This window comes from Eucyclogobius newberryi, unplaced genomic scaffold, assembly GCF_026437365.1.
Source record: "Eucyclogobius newberryi isolate DKJ021-1_F unplaced genomic scaffold, fEucNew1.0.hap1 SCAF_14, whole genome shotgun sequence".
Classification (NCBI taxonomy): domain Eukaryota; kingdom Metazoa; phylum Chordata; class Actinopteri; order Gobiiformes; family Gobiidae; genus Eucyclogobius; species Eucyclogobius newberryi.
In genome coordinates, this window is record NW_027315768.1 from 13,402,454 (window position 1) to 13,422,084 (window position 19,631).

General features: G+C 42.1%; 1 protein-coding gene across 1 annotated transcript in view; it reads left to right on the top strand.

The window, feature by feature from the left end:
• The first annotated feature begins 498 nt into the window (after window positions 1–498).
• baz2bb (bromodomain adjacent to zinc finger domain, 2Bb) overlaps window positions 499–19,631 on the top strand; it is a 34,532-nt gene continuing 15,399 nt past the window's right edge. The window contains exons 1-9 of the mRNA XM_072445388.1: window positions 499–620; window positions 12,857–13,160; window positions 14,095–14,484; window positions 17,089–17,524; window positions 17,925–18,152; window positions 18,248–18,302; window positions 18,961–19,069; window positions 19,133–19,234; window positions 19,314–19,485. Coding sequence (XP_072301489.1) covers window positions 12,975–13,160; window positions 14,095–14,484; window positions 17,089–17,524; window positions 17,925–18,152; window positions 18,248–18,302; window positions 18,961–19,069; window positions 19,133–19,234; window positions 19,314–19,485 — 1,678 coding nt within the window. The 5' untranslated portion in view covers window positions 499–620; window positions 12,857–12,974. The remainder of the gene's footprint in view (window positions 621–12,856; window positions 13,161–14,094; window positions 14,485–17,088; window positions 17,525–17,924; window positions 18,153–18,247; window positions 18,303–18,960; window positions 19,070–19,132; window positions 19,235–19,313; window positions 19,486–19,631) is intronic.

Sequence of the window (19,631 nt, forward strand, 5' to 3'; positions counted from 1 at the left end):
AAATGTGTCATGTTAATGTTTTGATTAATGTGTTTTAAACCTATGAAAAACAAACATTTTATTAAATGTATACCTTCAAATTATTATTGTTTACACTGAAACGTAGAAAAATAGTATCATTCTGAGCTGCCCTCCTCTGAATGAATCCATACTCTTTTTATGAGAAGAGCCTGTGCCAATAATTCATTTAAGAAACAAAATTGCTCAAAAACTGGAAAATAAAAACCGTGAATGTTCTGATGGACGTCTTTGACAAGCCCTACTTTTATTTTCATGCGTGATGTGACATGTGTGACAGCCCCACACTGTGCGCACATCCTCCTGTTTTAACTGAATTCTAATTATGATCGGAGCCATAAAGCAGCGGTAGTGATGCATGTGCCTTCAGATTAACCATGGCGGCAGATTCTGCACATCGTAACATCTCCCCGTTGTTGTTTTCTCAAATGATGTTAATACTTTTACAAGTATTCATATTTATTGTTTCTCCCTCTTTTTAGGTAGAAGTCGAGCTTGTGGCCACTCCACGTCGAGCTTGGAAAATAGTACGTTTGGTGGTCTGGAAAGTCTGGCCTCGTCTTCGGTACAAGGTCCACTTTCCCAATATGGAACAATAGCAGGTACGTTTACAAAAAAATCAAAAAGGACATGTCAGTGTTCTTCCTTTGCCGTACTTGAGGACATGGTAGAAGTTTCTGATGGCATGACTTTGATGCTTGTTAAGATTGAGATGATAAACAGATGGTCTTCAGTCACAGCCTCTCTGGGGAGCTCTCCAACTGTTTAAGAGCTGATGCTCACCACAGTTTATTTCATGACCTACACTGTAAATTTTGTTTTGATGAAGTAACTGATTAAACTTGACATAATTTGTGGACTATAGTCTTATTCGGACAGGTTTAGTTTTACCTTTGGGACGTCTGTAAAATTGAAATCACAGAAAGTTTTTTTGGTTTTTGGGGGGGAGTGTCAGTAATTCACTTGTTTTTACGGACATAAATGTGAAAGTGGTGGACTGAAATATGACATTTTAATTAATTCATGTTTCTAGCAATGCTTCTATTTGATCAGAATTACATTCCTGCATCAGATACAGTCTTTCAGTGTAAAATTTGCACCGAAATCATCCACACCAAAGAGTCTCCATCCTGCTTTCCCATTGCTACTTCTGGGGGTCACATCTGTTCCACAGTTTGTGTTGTGCTTTTACGCTTTATTATTAGGCCCGCGAAGCGGTCGTCATCCCCATATAAAGCACTCATTTGCGCTAAGTACCTCACGAATACGTTCCCCATCTCTTGCATGTTCCGTGCATATAAGCATGTAATGCAAAAATTGAACATTATTACTGTTTAGAGGGCCAAAAACACAAAGTGGGCGGAGCCCACTCAAAATTAACGAAAGTACCCGTCAGTGACCAGGGACCCACACCATGAGGTAGGAAAGCGCGAGCGCTTTCCGAAAATGTATAGTTTATGATATTTGAAAAATGGGAAACATTGTTTTCGCATCGGAATATTATTAGGCCCGAGCCCCAGCAGGGCGGAGGGCCTATTGCTCCCGGCAGCGTTGTAACTGTCTGACAACATGCGCAGCCCGCATGTTTGGTGCCCCGTCGCCCCTGGCAAGTACAGTGAACTAGCCCATGCCGAAGGCATGGATCATGCATACTTACTCCTGCTATGACAGAAATAGTCAACAATTAGTGAATGGGCGTAGCCCATTCACTAATTGTTGACAACAGCAGCGCGAAGCGCTGCATTCCTTCAAAAACCCTCCTGGCATTGTCCCGTATGCGAGAATCCATGCCGCAGGCATGGGCCATGCTTGTATCTGCTCAAATCAATGGAAGTCTATGGGGAGTGGGCGGGGCATCCCGACGGAATAGGGAGTGACGAGCGCGTAAGCGCTCGTAATGATGATTCCACCCCATGGCGGCATCGGGAAGGCTTAGAGCTTTCAAACGATGTATAATTTGTTGTTATAGTGGAAACGGCTATATTGTTTTTGCTAAAAATATTATTATTTTTAGGCCCGAGCCCCAGCAGGGCGGAGGGCCTATTGCTCCCGCAACGCTGCCGAAGGCAGCGTTGCAACTGTCTGATCAAACATGCGGGCACAGCCCGCATGTTTGGTACCCCGTCGCCCCTGGCAAGTACAGTGAACTAGCCCATGCCGAAGGCATGGATCATGCATACTTACTCCTGCTATGACAGAAATAGTCAACAATTAGTGAATGGGCGTAGCCCATTCACTAATTGTTGACAACAGCAGCGCGAAGCGCTGCATTCCTCCAAAAACCCTCCTGGCATCGTCCCGTACGCGAGAATCCATGCCGCAGGCATGGGCCATGCTTGTATCTGCTCAAATTAATGGAAGTCTATGGGGAGTGGGCGGGGCATCCCGACGGAATAGGGAGTGACAAGCGCGTAAGCGCTCGTAATGATGATTCCACCCCATGGCGGCATCGGGAAGGCTTAGAGCTTTCAAACGATGTATAATTTGTTGTTATAGTGGAAACGGCTATATTGTTTTTGCTAAAAATATTATTAGGCCCGAGCCCCAGCAGGGGGAGGGCCTATTGCTCCCGCAACGCTGCCGAAGGCAGCGTTGCAACTGTCTGACCAAACATGCGGGCGCAGCCCGCATGTTTGGTACCCCGTCGCCCCTGGCAAGTACAGTGAACTAGCCCATGCCGAAGGCATGGATCATGCATACTTACTCCTGCTATGACAGAAATAGTCAACAATTAGTGAATGGGCGTAGCCCATTCACTAATTGTTGACAACAGCAGCGCGAAGCGCTGCATTCCTCCAAAAACCCTCCTGGCATCGTCCCGTATGCGAGAATCCATGCCGCAGGCATGGGCCATGCTTGTATCTGCTCAAATCAATGGAAGTCTATGGGGAGTGGGCGGGGCATCCCGACGGAATAGGGAGTGACGAGCGCGTAAGCGCTCGTAATGATAATTCCACCCCATGGCGGCATCGGGAAGGCTTAGAGCTTTCAAACGATGTATCATTTGTTGTTATAGTAAAAACGGCTATATTGTTTTTGCTAAAAATATTATTATTATTAGGCCCGAGCGCCACAAGCTGGCGAGAGGCCTATTAATCTCGTAAGGCCGTGCGAAGCACGGCTGCGAAAGTGCGCACGTAGTGCGCACGAAATCGAGCGCGAAGCGCTCGCCCACTTCCAAACACTCACTAACGCACTCCTCCACTCATGCACGCCCCGTGCATACTAATTAGTTGTAGGAAAATGGAACATTACCGTTGTAAACGGGCGAAGCCCGTGCAAAAGTTCGCACTAAACGAGCACTTTACATTTTTCCCCATATAAAGCACTCATTTGCGCTAAGTAGCTCACGAATACGTTCCCCATCTCTTGCATGTTCCGTGCATATAAGCATGTAATGCAAAAATTGAACATTATTACTGTATAGAGGGCCAAAAACACAAAGTGGGCGGAGCCCACTCAAAATTATCGAAAGTACCCGTCAGTGACCAGGGACCCACACCATGAGGTAGGAAAGCGCGAGCGCTTTCCGAAAATGTATAGTTTATGATATTTGAAAAATGGGAAACATTGTTTTCGCATCGGAATATTATTCTTTCTTTCTTTCTTTCTTTCTTTCTTCTTCTTCTCGGGACCAACCCCCCTATTTTTCACCCAGTGAACATTGACGAAAAGTCACAAAAATTTGCACACCTCTAAAAATCGTGCCTCTCTACATTCTGGCTATTTCCCTTTTCTAAAATAAAAAAAATTGGCGCGTCAGCGCCACCAAATGTACCAAAAATGCATTGAGAGATGGGAAATGACCCAAAAAAAATCTGATCGTAGAATCATGAAATTTGGCGCAGAGGTAGATGGTGACAAGAGAAGTAAAAAATATTATTACGGCAACGCCGTCCCCCGAACCAAATGTCGGCCATATTGCTTCAAAAATGGCTAAACATGACTTCGGAGTCTTTCCAAACGTCGTACTTTTACGAACTCCTCCCAGGGCGTTGGCCCTAAAAAGCTGAAATTTGGTGAAAATGCTACTGAGGAGTGGGACATCAAAAGTTATCCAAATTACATTGATACCTCTCACGGTCTCTGTGCGGCGAAGCCGCAAACTGTAACTAAAATTTCAGAAATCTCCCATATTTAAAATTTCTGCCGTTTGCGCAGATAAAGTCCGAATTGCGTCAAATTAGAATCGGTTGTTAAACTCTTTGCCCTAAACCTACTTGAAGTGAAATAAATTCATTTGGCGCCACAGCGCCCCCTACAGATTTTATATGGAGGTTAAATGTTTAGTTTTGCGAAATTATATGAAATTTGACACACAACTCAATTTTAGCATCCCCATCAAAAAAGTCAATGAGACCCATGTCATAATTGTTATGGCGTTGCCGTAACGATGACCGAAACCTCCCATGTTATTCCAATGGGGCCAGAACATGTTTACACTTTAGACTTTCACAAACTCCTCCCAGGGCGTCAGCCCTATTAACCTGAAATTTGGTGAGACTCATCTTCAGGACCATCAAAAGTTATCCACATTTTCATTCAAAGAGTCACGGTGTCTGTGCGGCAAAGCCGCACATTTTGCCAAGAATTCAAAATAAAATTGCTTTTTGATGGTAAAACAAAGGGGAGAACATGTGACAGCGTCACAGATTCAGCAGTAGGCGTGATAAAAGGACAATTGGGGCGCGTTAGCGCCCCCTCCTCTTGCGGCGTGGCGGCGGTGTGGCGGCGGCGTGGCGAGGGCCGATCATTGCCGCTTGCGGCTATATTTATTATTATTATTATTAGGCCCGAGCCCCAGCAGGGCGGAGGGCCTATTGCTCCCGCAACGCTGCCGAAGGCAGCGTTGCAACTGTCTTACCAAACATGCGGGCGCAGCCCGCATGTTTGGTGCCCCGTCGCCCCTGGCAAGTACAGTGAACTAGCCCATGCCGAAGGCATGGATCATGCATACTTACTCCTGCTATGACAGAAATAGTCAACAATTAGTGAATGGGCGTAGCCCATTCACTAATTGTTGACAACAGCAGCGCGAAGCGCTGCATTCCTCCAAAAACCCTCCTGGCATCGTCCCGTACGCGAGAATCCATGCCGCAGGCATGGGCCATGCTTGTATCTGCTCAAATCAATGGAAGTCTATGGGGAGTGGGCGGGGCATCTCGACGGAATAGGGACTGACGAGCGCGTAAGCGCTCGTAATGATGATTCCACCCCATGGCGGCATCGGGAAGGCTTAGAGCTTTCAAACGATGTATAATTTGTTGTTATAGTGAAAACGGCTATATTGTTTTTGCTAAAAATATTATTATTATTATTATTATTATTATTATTTTTCTTGTTCTTCTTCAGCGCTTTGAACTCTAATTTGACCCCCTGAACATGCTCAAAAACTCACCAAACTTTGCCCAAAATTCAAAATCGGCGAAAAATTTTGTTTTTTCTGGGCCATTTTTTTTTTCGTTAAAAAATGGCGCGACAGCGCCACCGACAAAAGTCAAAATACATTGCGCCTATGGGAGACGCCCCGAGGTCAACTTTGTCGTAAAGCTACGAAATTCGGGACACGCATTCCTCTCGTGAGGACAAAAAAAAAAAATCATTGTGGCCACGCCCCCAGACTTACCCTATGGCTGCCATCTTCCTTTGAACATGAAAACACGCTGTGTTAGCCATTTTGTTCACGTCAAACTTTGACGAACTCCTCCTAGGGCGTTTTGCCCACCGACTTCAAAATCGGCGTACGTCCTCTGGACAAGTGGGGCATCTAAAGTTATTCAATTTTTTGAGATACCTTTTACGGTCTGTGTGCGGCGCAGCCGCAAAGTTGGACAACTTATTTTGGAATATTGCAGATCTAAAAATTGCTCCCATTTGATCAAAAAGAGTCCGATTAGGACCAAATTTGAATCAGTTCTTAAACTTTCTAGTTTGGACCAGTTTATGATGACAAAATTGAAATGGGCGCGATAGCGCCCCCTACAGAGTGACCTTTAAATTAACATTGAAGGTCAAAAATTAGTTTTACCAAAATTGTCTAAACTTTACCCAAAATTCTATTTTGCCGTCCCGATCACAAAAGCCAATCACAAAAATGCCTTATTTTTTACGGCGTAGTCGTAGCGATGACAGAAACCTTCCATGTTATCCCTATGGGAAAACCACCAAATCTCTCAAATTACCACATTTTTATGTTTTACACTTTAACGAAGTCCTCCTAGTGCGTTTTGCCCACCAACCTCAAAATCGGTGTACGTCCTCTAGACAAGTAGTGCATCTAAAGTTATCCAAATTTTAAGGATAACTTTTACGGTCTCTGTGCGACGGAGCCGCAAACGTTTCCCAGAATTCTGACTATTTGGCCTTCAGAGTGGCCTATAAACAATAGAGTTTTTCCAAATGACATGACATTTTGCACTAAATTCTAATTTGCCATCCTGATCATACAAGTATGAGAGCCAAAGTCATATTTTGTACGGCGTAACCGTAGCGTTGACAGAAACATCCCATGTTATCCTTATGGGAAAATCGTAGAATCGCTCAAATCACCACATTTTTACACTTCACACTTTAACAAACTCCTCCTAGGGCGATTGTCCGATCAAGCTCATATTTGGGGAAAATCATCTACACAAGCGGGCCATCAAAACTTACCCATATTTTGATTCTAAGTGCTACGGTCTCTGTGTGGCGGACCCGCAAATATATGTCAGAAATGGGAAAACAGCGAAATCTCTAAAATGACCACATTTTCACGCTTCACACTTTCACCAACTCCTCCTAGGCCGATTGCCCGATCAAGCTCATATTTGGGGAAATCATCTACACAAATGGGGCATCAAAAGTTATCCATATTTTGATTTTAAGTGCTACGGTCTCTGTGCCGTGGAGCTGCAAATATACTGTCACAAATGGGAAAAACGCCAAATCCTTGAAATGTTCACATTTATGCTTCACACTTTAATGAACTCCTCTGTGGGCAATAGCTCGATCAAGCTCATATTTGGGAAAAATAATCTACACAAGCGGAGCATCAAAAGTTATCCATATTTTTATTCCAAGTGTCACGGTCTCTGTGCGCTGGAGCTGCATATTTGACCGACATTTGTGTTCATTTGCACTGGTTGTCCACATGTCCAATGTGTCGCTGTCTTAGTTCTTAGATAATTGCGTTAGCGCCATCTCTGTAAAATGCAGAGAGCAGAGTCGGAAGGCCGGCGGCCCGCGAGGGCCGTTGGATGCCGCTTGCGGCTTTAATTTTTCTTGTTCTTCTTCAGCGCTTTGATCTCTAATTTGACCCCCTGAACATGCTCAAAAACTCACCAAACTTTGCCCAAAATTCAGAATCGGTGAAAAATTTTATTTTTTCTGGGCCATTTTTTTTTTCGTTAAAAAATGGCGCGACAGCGCCACCGACAAAAGTCAAAATACATTGCGCCTATGGGAGACGCCCCGAGGTCAACTTTGGCGTAAAGCTACGAAATTCGGGACACGCATTCCTCTCGTGAGGATAAACAAAAAAAAACATTGTGGCCACGCCCCCAAACTTACCCTATGGCCGCCATCTTCCTTTGAAAATGAAAACAAGCTGAGTTAGCCATTTTGTTTACGTCAAACTTTGACGAACTCCTCCTAGGGCGTTTTGCCCACCGACTTCAAAATCGGCGTACGTCCTCTGGACAAGTGGGGCATCTAAAGTTATTCAATTTTTTGAGATACCTTTTACGGTCTGTGTGCGGCGCAGCCGCAAAGTTGGACAACTTATTTTGGAATATTGCAGGTCTAAAAATTGCTCCCATTTGATCAAAACCAGTCCGATTAGGACCAAATTTGAATCAGTTGTTAAACTTTCTAGTTTGGACCAGTTTAGGCTGACAAAATTGAAATGGCAGTGATAGCGCCCCCTACAGAGTGACCTTTAAATTAACATTGAAGGTCAAAAATTAGTTTTACCAAAATTGTCTAAACTTTACCCAAAATTCTATTTTGCCGTCCCGATCACAAAAGCCAATCACAAAAATGCCTAAATTTTTACGGCGTAGTCGTAGCGATGACAGAAACCTCCCATGTTATCCCTATGGGAAAACCGCAAAATCTCTCAAATTACCACATTTTTATGTTTTACACTTCAACGAACTCCTCCTAGTGCGTTTTGCCCACCAACCTCAAAATCGGTGTACGTCCTCTAGACAAGTGGGCCATCTAAAGTTATCCAAATTTTAAGGATAACTTTTACGGTCTCTGTGCGACGGAGCCGCAAACGTTTCCCAGAATTCTGACTATTTGGCCTTCAGAGTGGCCTATAAACAATAGAGTTTTTCCAAATGACATGACATTTTGCACTAAATTCTAATTTGCCATCCTGATCATACAAGTATGAGAGCCAAAGTCATATTTTGTACGGCGTAACCGTAGCGTTGACAGAAACATCCCATGTTATCCTTATGGGAAAATCGTAGAATCGCTCAAATCACCACATTTTTACACTTCACACTTTAACAAACTCCTCCTAGGGCGATTGTCCGATCAAGCTCATATTTGGGGAAAATCATCTACACAAGCGGGCCATCAAAACTTATCCATATTTTGATTCTAAGTGCTACGGTCTCTGTGTGGCGGACCCGCAAATATATGTCAGAAATGGGAAAACAGCGAAATCTCCAAAATGACCACATTTTCACGCTTCACACTTTCACCAACTCCTCCTAGGCCGATTGCCCGATCAAGCTCATATTTGGGGAAATCATCTACACAAATGGGGCATCAAAAGTTATCCATATTTTGATTTTAAGTGCTACGGTCTCTGTGCCGTGGAGCTGCAAATATACTGTCACAAATGGGAAAAACGCCAAATCCTTGAAATGTTCACATTTATGCTTCACACTTTAATGAACTCCTCTGTGGGCAATAGCTCGATCAAGCTCATATTTGGGAAAAATAATCTACACAAGCGGAGCATCAAAAGTTATCCATATTTTTATTCCAAGTGTCACGGTCTCTGTGCGCTGGAGCTGCATATTTGACCGACATTTGTGTTCATTTGCACTGGTTGTCCACATGTCCAATGTGTCGCTGTCTTAGTTCTTAGATAATTGCGTTAGCGCCATCTCTGTAAAATGCAGAGAGCAGAGTCGGAAGGCCGGCGGCCCGCGAGGGCCGTTGGATGCCGCTTGCGGCTTTAATTCTTTCTTTCTTTCTTTCTTTCTTCTTCTCGGGACCAACCCCCCTATTTTTCACCCAGTGAACATTGACGAAAAGTCACAAAAATTTGCACACCTCTAAAAATCGTGCCTCTCTACATTCTGGCTATTTCCCTTTTCTAAAATAAAAAAAATTGGCGCGTCAGCGCCACCAAATGTACCAAAAATGCATTGAGAGATGGGAAATGACCCAAAAAAAATCTGATCGTAGAATCATGAAATTTGGCGCAGAGGTAGATGGTGACAAGAGAAGTAAAAAATATTATTACGGCAACGCCGTCCGCCCAACCAAATGTCGGCCATATTGCTTCAAAAATGGCTAAACATGACTTCGGAGTTTTTCCAAACGTCGTACTTTTACGAACTCCTCCCAGGGCGTTGGCCCTAAAAAGCTGAAATTTGGTGAAAATGCTACTGAGGAGTGGGACATCAAAAGTTATCCAAATTACATTGATACCTCTCACGGTCTCTGTGCGGCGAAACCGCAAACTGTAGCTAGAATTTCAGAAATCTCCCATATTTAAAATTTCTGCCGTTTGCGCAGATAAAGTCCGAATTGCGTCAAATTAGAATCAGTTGTTAAACTCTTTGCCCTAAACCTACTCGAAGTGAAATAAATTCATTTGGCGCCACAGCGCCCCCTACAGGTTTTATATGGAGGTTAAATGTTTAGTTTTGCGAAATTATATGAAATTTGACACACAACTCAATTTTAGCATCCCCATCAAAAAAGTCAATGAGACCCATGTCATAATTGTTATGGCGTTGCCGTAACGATGACCGAAACCTTCCATGTTATTCCAATGGGGCCAGAACATGTTTACACTTTAGACTTTCACAAACTCCTCCCAGGGCGTCAGCCCTATTAACCTGAAATTTGGTGAGACTCATCTTCAGGACCATCAAAAGTTATCCACATTTTCATTCAAAGAGTCACGGTGTCTGTGCGGCAAAGCCGCACATTTTGCCAAGAATTCAAAATAAAATAGCTTTTTGATGGTAAAACAAAGGGGAGAAGATGTGACAGCGTCACAGATTCAGCAGTAGGCGTAATAAAAGGACAATTGGGGCGCGTTAGCGCCCCCTCCTCTTGCGGCGTGGCGGCGGTGTGGCGGCGGCGTGGCGAGGGCCGATCATTGCCGCTTGCGGCTATATTTATTATTATTATTGTTTAAAATATAAAACACAGAACAGGACCAGAGCAAAATTACAAATCGACATCAACTGGAAAGCAAAAGAAACACAATCATGACACAGATACATTAAGATAAATATCCCATTTGGTCCACACTTTGTCAAATTTGTCCATTTCTAAATTAAGTCTGAATGTTAGCTTTTCCATTTGTCTGATGTCTGTCACTATGTCAGTCCAGTCCTGGGTCGTTTGTGATGTTTGTGTCAGAATCAGAAAAGGTTTATTGAACAGAATTCACAGTGGAACTTGCTTTGGTGATTCGGTGCAACATAAAACAATGAACAATGATGAAACAACCTATATATATATATCAAAACAAAAATCTGCTATAGGATAAAAATATAAATAGGCTTACTATGTACAAAAAATGTACAGTTATATTTACATATGTAGTGCAGAAAGTGATTGGTGCAGTGAGTGATTAAATTATGGTTAAAGTGACTGTCAGCCATTTCTTTGTGATTGCCTTTTTTCCTGCTGCCAAAGTACATTTCAATGGTATCCATTTATTGTGTCTGTGGCAGGAGTTTTGAGTACATAGTTCTGAAGTTCAGAGGGACGGCAATGTCAAAAACAGTCTGCACTGTAGTGTATTGTTAATTTCAGTCCATTTCTGAGCGACAGGACAGTCCCAAAACACGTGATAGTGGTTTGCATCCTGGCTGCCACAGTTTCTCCAACACTTAGAATTTCCCTGTGAGTAATGAGCACTTTGACATGGTGTTATGAAAAAACGTGACACATTTTTCCAGCAAAATTCCTTTATATGAGTATGAGATTTTGTGGTCCTTCAACTGGGATGCACAAACACTTCGTCCACTTTTCGTCCGTCAAAACAAGATTACCTTCTCTTTCCCATTTGTTTTTAATACATTTAGTGGAGTAGCTGTCAAGATAACCAATGCAATGGTATAATTAGGCTATTCCCCTTGAAAATTCTGATTAATAAGCCTTAAAACAAATTTCAGTCAGAGGGTCGTCACTTTGTTTAATCTATTGGTTATAATAACTCCTTATTTGTAAATCCCTATGATACTTCAGTTTCTCAAAGCCATATCAAAGCTTTTTATGTGATTATCTTTTACAATCTGGTGAAAAACTTTAAATCTTAAATCTTTGCAGTTATGTGCAAAACGTTGATCATAAGCCAACCATCTTAAAATGTTAATTTATTTGTTTAGGTTTATATGTTATGATCAGTTCTTTCAGAGTTTTAAGTACAGAACCCAAGGATTTTCTAATTCCTCCAAATCACTCAACCGTTCATCATCGGTCAGTCGGTCAGGGACCCCCAGCACACCACTGTCAATATTTTGTCATATTCTGGGTCACGCCAGTACAGCAACGCTTTGATTTGAGCTGATATAAAGTCACTTTTCAGACAAATTAACCTCCTAACCTCCTTTTTCTTTTGAACTGGATATGAGGTTTCTTACCCAGCCATACAAATCTTGAGATTGTTTCGTTCCGCTCATCGAACAGCCGGTTGGAGGTTGTATTTTTCATAATTAAGTCGTCTATTGGAAATTTGTTAAGCACGTCAAATAAATAAGGCCAGCTAACAGAATTAAAAGGTTTCTCAGCTTCGTTCTGCCGTTTTCGTATAATGATTAATTATGTGTAAGGATCGTCTTGCATTTGTCGTCTGCTAATAAATCCTGTTTGATCATTGGGAATTACATTTTGGAGTATTTGATCCATTATTTTGGACATAAATGAGGTGTATACACAATAGCCCACAGTAAAAAAAATTTTTTTTAAATGAGTCTATATAAAGCAAAGGCCCTTCCTTTCTTTAGGTATTAGAGATATGATGGCTTCTTTCTAACTAGGAGTCCTTTTAAGTGCTCAGTTAAAAGTTTTTAAAAGCAGAGGGCTAAGTGTTTCTTTTAGAGCCTTGTACCACTCTGAGGTGAACCCATCACCCATTACGATTTATTGTTTTTTAGTCTCTTGATTGCACCTTGTATTTCCAATACTGTCATTTCAGCTACTAATTTTTCATTTTGCTCTTTGGTCAATTGAGGGTGTCCGGAATTATCTCCTGAGATTGTAGAAGAAGGTTTTTATGGGAGGAATTTTTAAGGCTTCAGAAGTAACGGTGCAAGTGTCTGTCTCTAGTCCGATGTCATAACCCGACTTCCAAACCCGACTTCCTATTTGGCATTTATTCTATTATAGATGCTTTAATTACATAGAAATGACTTGGAAAAACATGCATTCTTGCTGACAATGGCCTCATCTCTCCAAAGATCTGACTTGTAACTTGGACTGCTGGTGGCATCAGGTGGTGTACCCTCAACAATACACACGTACATAACACAAGATTGCTATACATGTAATTGAGATTGTTATGATTAATGACAGCAATTATTTTTTTTCAAACATGACACAGTATAACACTTTTCTTCATCCATTGGTAATCAGATTTTTTTTTATACAGACTTAAATGGAATTTTAAAGCTGGGAAAGCTGTGGTGAAGCCTGATTTCCAGCGGTTTGCAAGAAAAGGGAATTGTGTGAAAGAATTACCGGTACCGGAAAGTGATTAGGCTGCGAGTATGAGTGGCAGCAACTCTGGATCTCTGTCGGGCAGCATGGACGACACAGACAGCAGCAGTGATCCTGAAGACCTGGAGGAGGAGGAGGAGGACGTGGAGGAGGAGGAGGAGGAGGAGGAAGACCCTAGTGATGGAAGTGAAGCCACCGACTCAGAGAAACACTATGAACTGACAAGGAAGCTCCCAGTAAGTGATCGTTTAATAAGATTACATTTGCATGCATAATACATTAATGGTACGTCACTATAATCTTTATATGTTTGAAAATAAGTGGTCTACAGAAGTATATTTTTAGTATGAACATAGCAGTCACATTTGTGCACATAAAGGTTAAAAGACACACTAACTTTTCTGCTTGTGTCCTATGACAATGGCTTTGCATGTTCTGCAGTGTAGCATTAAACTGGTGGTCATAATACTACTTAATTTGAGTAAAAGTAAATATACACCTGGTCAAATATTATTCCAATACAAGTAAATGTAGCCCAGTCAAATTATTACTTAAGTTAATTACTTCAAAGTACTTTTTACTGCTTCAAAAATAATAAAACTGCCGGCTCCCCTGTACAATTGGTATAGGCCTAAATATTGTAAATATTAAATTACAAAGACATAGAATAAGTCAACTCAAAGCTTGTTAGAACTGCAGATATTGTTAGTGAGTGGACGCTATGTGACACAACCGGGACAAGGGAATGAATACCTTTGAGTTGTTGTTGTTGTTGTTGTTGTTGTTTTATGGCGGTTGGCATCCAATTGTTGCATTACCGCCAGACTTTATTCCTCAGACTTTGAGTCTTTAGCATTATGCACAACACAAATCTGAAGAGTGCACGTCAAAAGGCTTTGAATAGGACAAAAGAGGTGGAAAACTGCTCCACCAAAGTACTTCAAAGTGTGAATTCACAACCTGCAAAACATGATAAATGATCAAGTAATAAAATAATTTTATTCACTCTTATTAAATCGCATAAAGCACCAAGACAACACACATTTCTGTTCACCATGAAAGTATCTGCAGTTGTGGGTTGTAGAGTTGTTGTGTGAGCTGCCACTGTCAGGCTCTCGCAGTAGGACTGACATGCTGTCTTCCTGTCCTCATCTCCCTCCTCCCACACAGCGGCTGACACACAGCACTTGTGACACTGCAAAGAAGAGCCACGGACGTACAGCTAGAGACGGGGACACCGCCACGGGCCAGCCAAATCACCACAGCGTCCCCACAATGTCCGTTCATCCTCCCAGTCCTCTCCTGTTCGGGCCCATAGAGGAGCCGCACTCCAGAAGACTTACTATCCACACCAATATGAAAGAACAAGACTGGTGGTCCTCCCTGAAAGTCAACAATTCTCCTCCTGTGTCTTCTGCAAAGCCATTGTTTTTGTCCTCGTCCAAATCTCCCTCTTACTCCGTTTTAACCAAATCACCTGCTCAAGCGTCTTCCTCTGTTAACACTGCTCTGAATATGACGTCAAGGGGACCTGAAGTAGACAGTTTTGCTTTGAAAAGGGTGAGCCTATTAAGCCTGAGTTAAAATACTTGGGGAAAATTATGTACTTTATTTATATACAAATAATTTGTACACTAAAGCATGGCTGTAGTTGTCAACTAAAGAAATCCCTCTTTCGTCCAGGAGTGTTCCACTGTGGAAAAATTCAGTTGTATCATCTGGACTATGTTTTTAGAGTCCAGATGATACAGCTGACTTGTTCTACACTGTGCATTGATTAATTGAGTAAAGAGGACATTGTGTAAACTCTCAAAACTATTCAGTATATGCTGAGATTATACATCTGACCTAAACTGTGCTCAGAAGATGCAATAAAGCTACAGCACTTTTACTTCTGGCTGCTACTGATCGGGACTTCCATTCTTTTGGCTTTTCCAGTGAAGCAAGAATCATGAACACTTAAATGGAGAGCTAGGAGAAAAAAAAAAAAAAAGAAGAGTTCTTCTTCTTTGGTGTTTTATGGCAGTTGGTATCCAAGTGTTACATTACCGCCACCTACTGTATTTGCACATCTTAGACTTTATTCTTTAGACTTTATTCTTCTTCTTTCCCCCCCTGGAGTTACTTGCGTTGTTGTCGTTGTTTTCAATGGCGGCACCTGTGCATCTACTGGACTGAGCGTGGACAGGAGACCCCTACCTCCAGTTCTTTACTCTGATTCTCCAAATGAAGACTTTCTTTACTCTGACTATTATTTAGCGCCTTTAGCACGTTTTCTATTTCTGCCCATTCAAGCTTTTTTGTTACAAGGAATCTTCCTGCAGCTTTAGATCCTGATCCTTTTAGTTCTCTTTTGAGTTTGAGCAGCACTCGTCGTCGTCATCGTCGACGACTGAGAATACCTTGGTTGTGTCGTCGTGGTATCTCTCACTGTATCTACTTTCACCTCTTTACTTGACACTTTCTTGACTGCATCCGCATAGAATATACCTTGAGAGACTTTTTGCACCTCAGAAGCCCTTTTGCTCACTTCACATCCGCTGTAGGCAGAGCTATGCACTCCCCCACAGTTACAACATTTCAGTTTTGCTCCTTCCTCACATTTCCCATTCCCGTGATCTCCTGCACATTTACCACACCTTTACTTCCCTTTGCAGACTGCTGCTACATGACCAAAACACTGCACTTGAAGCAGCGTAGGGGCGGTGGAACATTATGGGCTTACTTCATAGCTCATGAATCCAATGAACACTTTACTAGGCAGGCATTTACCTTCAAGCTTTAACATCACTGACAGGCTGTCACATCTTTCTTCAAACCGGGTTGTTTTCAATCGCCTGGCGTCCTCAAACTTCCAGTTAAATTCTCCTTTATTTCATCCACAGTCACCAACGCAGGGACGCCTGTGATAACAACAACCATCATCCCATACAGACTTAAAACCTAATCGCTTTCCTTTGCTGAGCCGTGTCTTTGCACACAACCAGCAGTGAGCCATTTCTAAGAGCGCTCGCATCCTTGATCTCACCCTCTGCCTCACTTCGGCTCGAAGTCAATGCCACTGGACTCCACTCATTTTCCCGCGCAAGTTTTCTGATCACCTTACACTCTCTGCTCTCATTCCCGACATTGGAAGTTTCCTCCTGCCTCTCACTGCCAGAAGCTTTCGACTCCGATGGGCTTGAGATCTTTTTACGCTTCCGGCTATACATGCGTTCGCGGCGACGTCATACAGCCGGGACTTCCCCATAGCGGCCATTTTAAAAGGGGCACGCGATATATAAAAAACAACACGACCGCATACTTTTCTACGGCATAATGAGCTACGAATACTGTGATTCTTTAGACAATAACGGCAAACTAAAGTACACGACAAAGCTCTCATTTCTTGGTCAGTCAACAGAGCAATGTCCTGACGGAACACAGGTTTTTGTTATTTTGGCCTCATATTTCCTGGATTTTTATGTAGTAGACGTGCTGTTGTGCCCCTTTCAAAATGGCGGACTCGGTTGCCACTGCACAAGTTCTTCCTCTTGGTATTCTTCTTCTTCTTCTTCTTTGGTGTTTAATGGCGGTTGGTATCAATGTGTTACATTACCACCACCCACTGTAGTCTTGGTATCCTTCCCCCCTTAGTTGCTGCTAACATTTCCACGCTTCCTCCTCTAAGCTTTATGATGTTATAAAAGATTTTGTTGTCTATTTAGAATGTTAATCAACCGATAAATCTGCTGAGGTTGATCAACCGATAAATCTGCTAAGAAAGTAGAAAAAGTCTACAGAATGAAGTCTAAAGAATGAAGAATGAAGTCTGAAGAATAAAGTCTGAAGAACAAAGGCCGAAGAATAAAGTCTAAAGAATATAGTCTAAGAGTACAACTTCAGGTTGCGGTAATGTAACACTTGGATACCAGCTGCCATAAAACACAGAAGAAGATAAATCTGCTAAGGACTATAAGCAAACGTAATGCTGTAAGTGTTTTATCATTTACCATTTAACTTGGCTAAGTTTAGATTGTCTTATCAGACCATAACTCATTGAGACACGAAGACCTAATGAACTAATCAGACTAATTTACATGTGGCTGCTAATAGTAAATCCACAATGATACTTATACATTCATACGCTTTGTAATAAGTGAATTTGTGTTTCTTTTCTTGCAGCTCGTCTCAATAACGGATCTCTCAACTCAAGACCAAGACTTGAGCGTCTACTCCACTTCTCAACTGTCTAGTCTCTCATCGCTCAACAGACATTTTCTCTTCTCTGTAAACAAGGACACGACCGCTCCTTTGTTCAACTCTCATACAAATGGATTTACTCAGGATGTTCCTCTAGCTCTCGTCACTCAGCCTCGTAACCACATGAACAGTTCGCTCGTCCCTCGCCCCCAATTTCCAAAGCCTATTAACTTAAGTCCAAAGAGTAAGCAGCCCCCAAGCGTTTCCCCATATAAAGTTACTCACGGCTCATCAGGTCATGCAGGCAGTCCACTTAAACTAAATGGACAAAACACACCAGATAAAACTGAAATGGAAGACTCAGATGACTCCTTGGTGGATGACAATGATACTGAAGACACGAGCAGCAGCACATCAGGTAAGAGCCTTTGTAGTTATGTCTTATACATGCGTTCGCACATCCGGGAACTTGTGCAGTGGCAACGGAGTCCGCCATTTTGAAAGGGGCACAACAGCACGTCTACTACATAAAAAATCCAGGAAATATGAGGCCAAAATGCTAAAAACCTGCGTTCTGTTAGGACATTGCTCTGTTGACTGACCAAGAAATGAGAGCTTTGTCGTGTACCTTAGTTTGCCGTGATCGTCTAAAGAATCAAAGTATTCGTAGCTCAGTATGTCGTAGAAAAGGATGCAGTCGTGTTGGTTTTTATATATCGCGTGACCCTTTTAAAATGGCCGCTATGGGGAAGTCCCGGCTGTATGACGTCGCTGCGAACGCATGTATTACTCTATTTTCTTTGCACTCTTCGCCACAGATTCCAGCAGCAGTCTCGGAGAAAACACTGAATCTTCGGACGATGTAAAAGGCGGCAGTGAGAACAATAGTGATGGATACAGGACTTCTCAGACGCTCGATAAGTCGTCCCGGAAACCCTCAACCAGCTCATCCGCCGACTTCTCTCGTCTCGACTCGTGTCCTCGCTCGGACAGTTTGGGAGTGACCCACAACAGCGCGCCGTCTTCTGCGACTGTCCCACTGCCAGGTACAGCATGTCGAGATTACGTTTGGCAAGATAAGACGTATTCAGATTCTGTTTGTGGAGATTTCCTGGTATTTATTGTCATTTATTTGAACCAGTGCAGAGGAAAAGAGTGATGGATGAAAACGCATTGAGAATACCTTTGGATTTTGGGTGAGACATTTTTAAATTATATTAAAAATCACTTGGCACAGTTTGATTTTTTTTTTTTGTCTCAATGTACACGATGAACCCTTTGAAGGTTTGTGACCAAAAACATTCTAAATTCTGGAATGGAGGCAAAAGTGAAGTGAAATTCATTGGAGAAACTCAGAATTTCACAAAATGTAAAAAAAATCAAAGGGGTTTGATCAAATGAATAAGATAAGATATTCCTTTATTGTCCACACTTGGGAGAATAGAACTCAGAGGCATGTGAGTGATATTAGATCCTGGTTTAAAGACATTTACTTGACATTTACTTGTATTTTACATGATTTGTTTATGTAATAGGAAATTATGACCGACTTTTTGATGAAACCAAAATCAAATTCTAGATTTAGGTATTAATAGACAAATACAGAAACATTAACCGCAATGTTTTTTCATTTTATCTATATGCTATACTTTACCACAAATATATTTTGTGAAGCTCAAATACAAATTGTTTTTGGTATTAAGACTCAAAGCATCATAGTATTTGAATCAGATGTAAATTGATCAGTAATATGTGATCTACCAATCCTCCAGCCCAGATTATTAACATTCTGATGACATGATAAAGGGTCTATAGAATAAATGTTTGGATAAACTGATGGACTTTCTCTGTCAGCTGGCAGAGAGTGACACGAGTCTGGTCTGTGGCGGGGCGTCTGCAGGGAAAGGTCTGTTATTACGCTCCCTGTGGTAAAAAGCTTCGACTGTATCCTGATGTACAAAAGGTAAGATACTTACTTCCACCAAGTGTTATTTCATTATTAATATATATATATTTTTTTATAAAGTATTTGCTCAAAAATGGGATAAGTGAAATTTCTCGAGATAACTTCAACTTCAGCACAAAAATCAAGCTTGGTGAGTTCTACCTGGCCAGAGAAGGACAAGAGGTAATTTGTTTTTTTGTACTCGTACGTATTACCCTTTTTAAAGTCACATTTGACAAAGCGTCTTTCTGTCATCGTGGAGGCTTTACAGTGGATGCCGATGTCTGAGGAGGCCATCGCTCCCTGCATCATCGCCATGGATGGAAGACGCCAAAAGAAAGCCCAGGGTCAGCAAACATTCAACGGAGTTCAACCTCCTCTTCATTTACACAACTCTTCTGATCCCAAGCTGCTGAGGAAACTGGAGGCTCAAGGTTGGTACAATCTACACTCAATGGATCTAAGAGAATCCAAAAGTGCTTGTTTGGTTTGTCAATCAGGATAAAGTTATCTCTGACAACAGGAGCTGAGCTGGCAGTGTTGTATGTCAAATTTGTGTTGCTTTGCCTGGCATCATTCT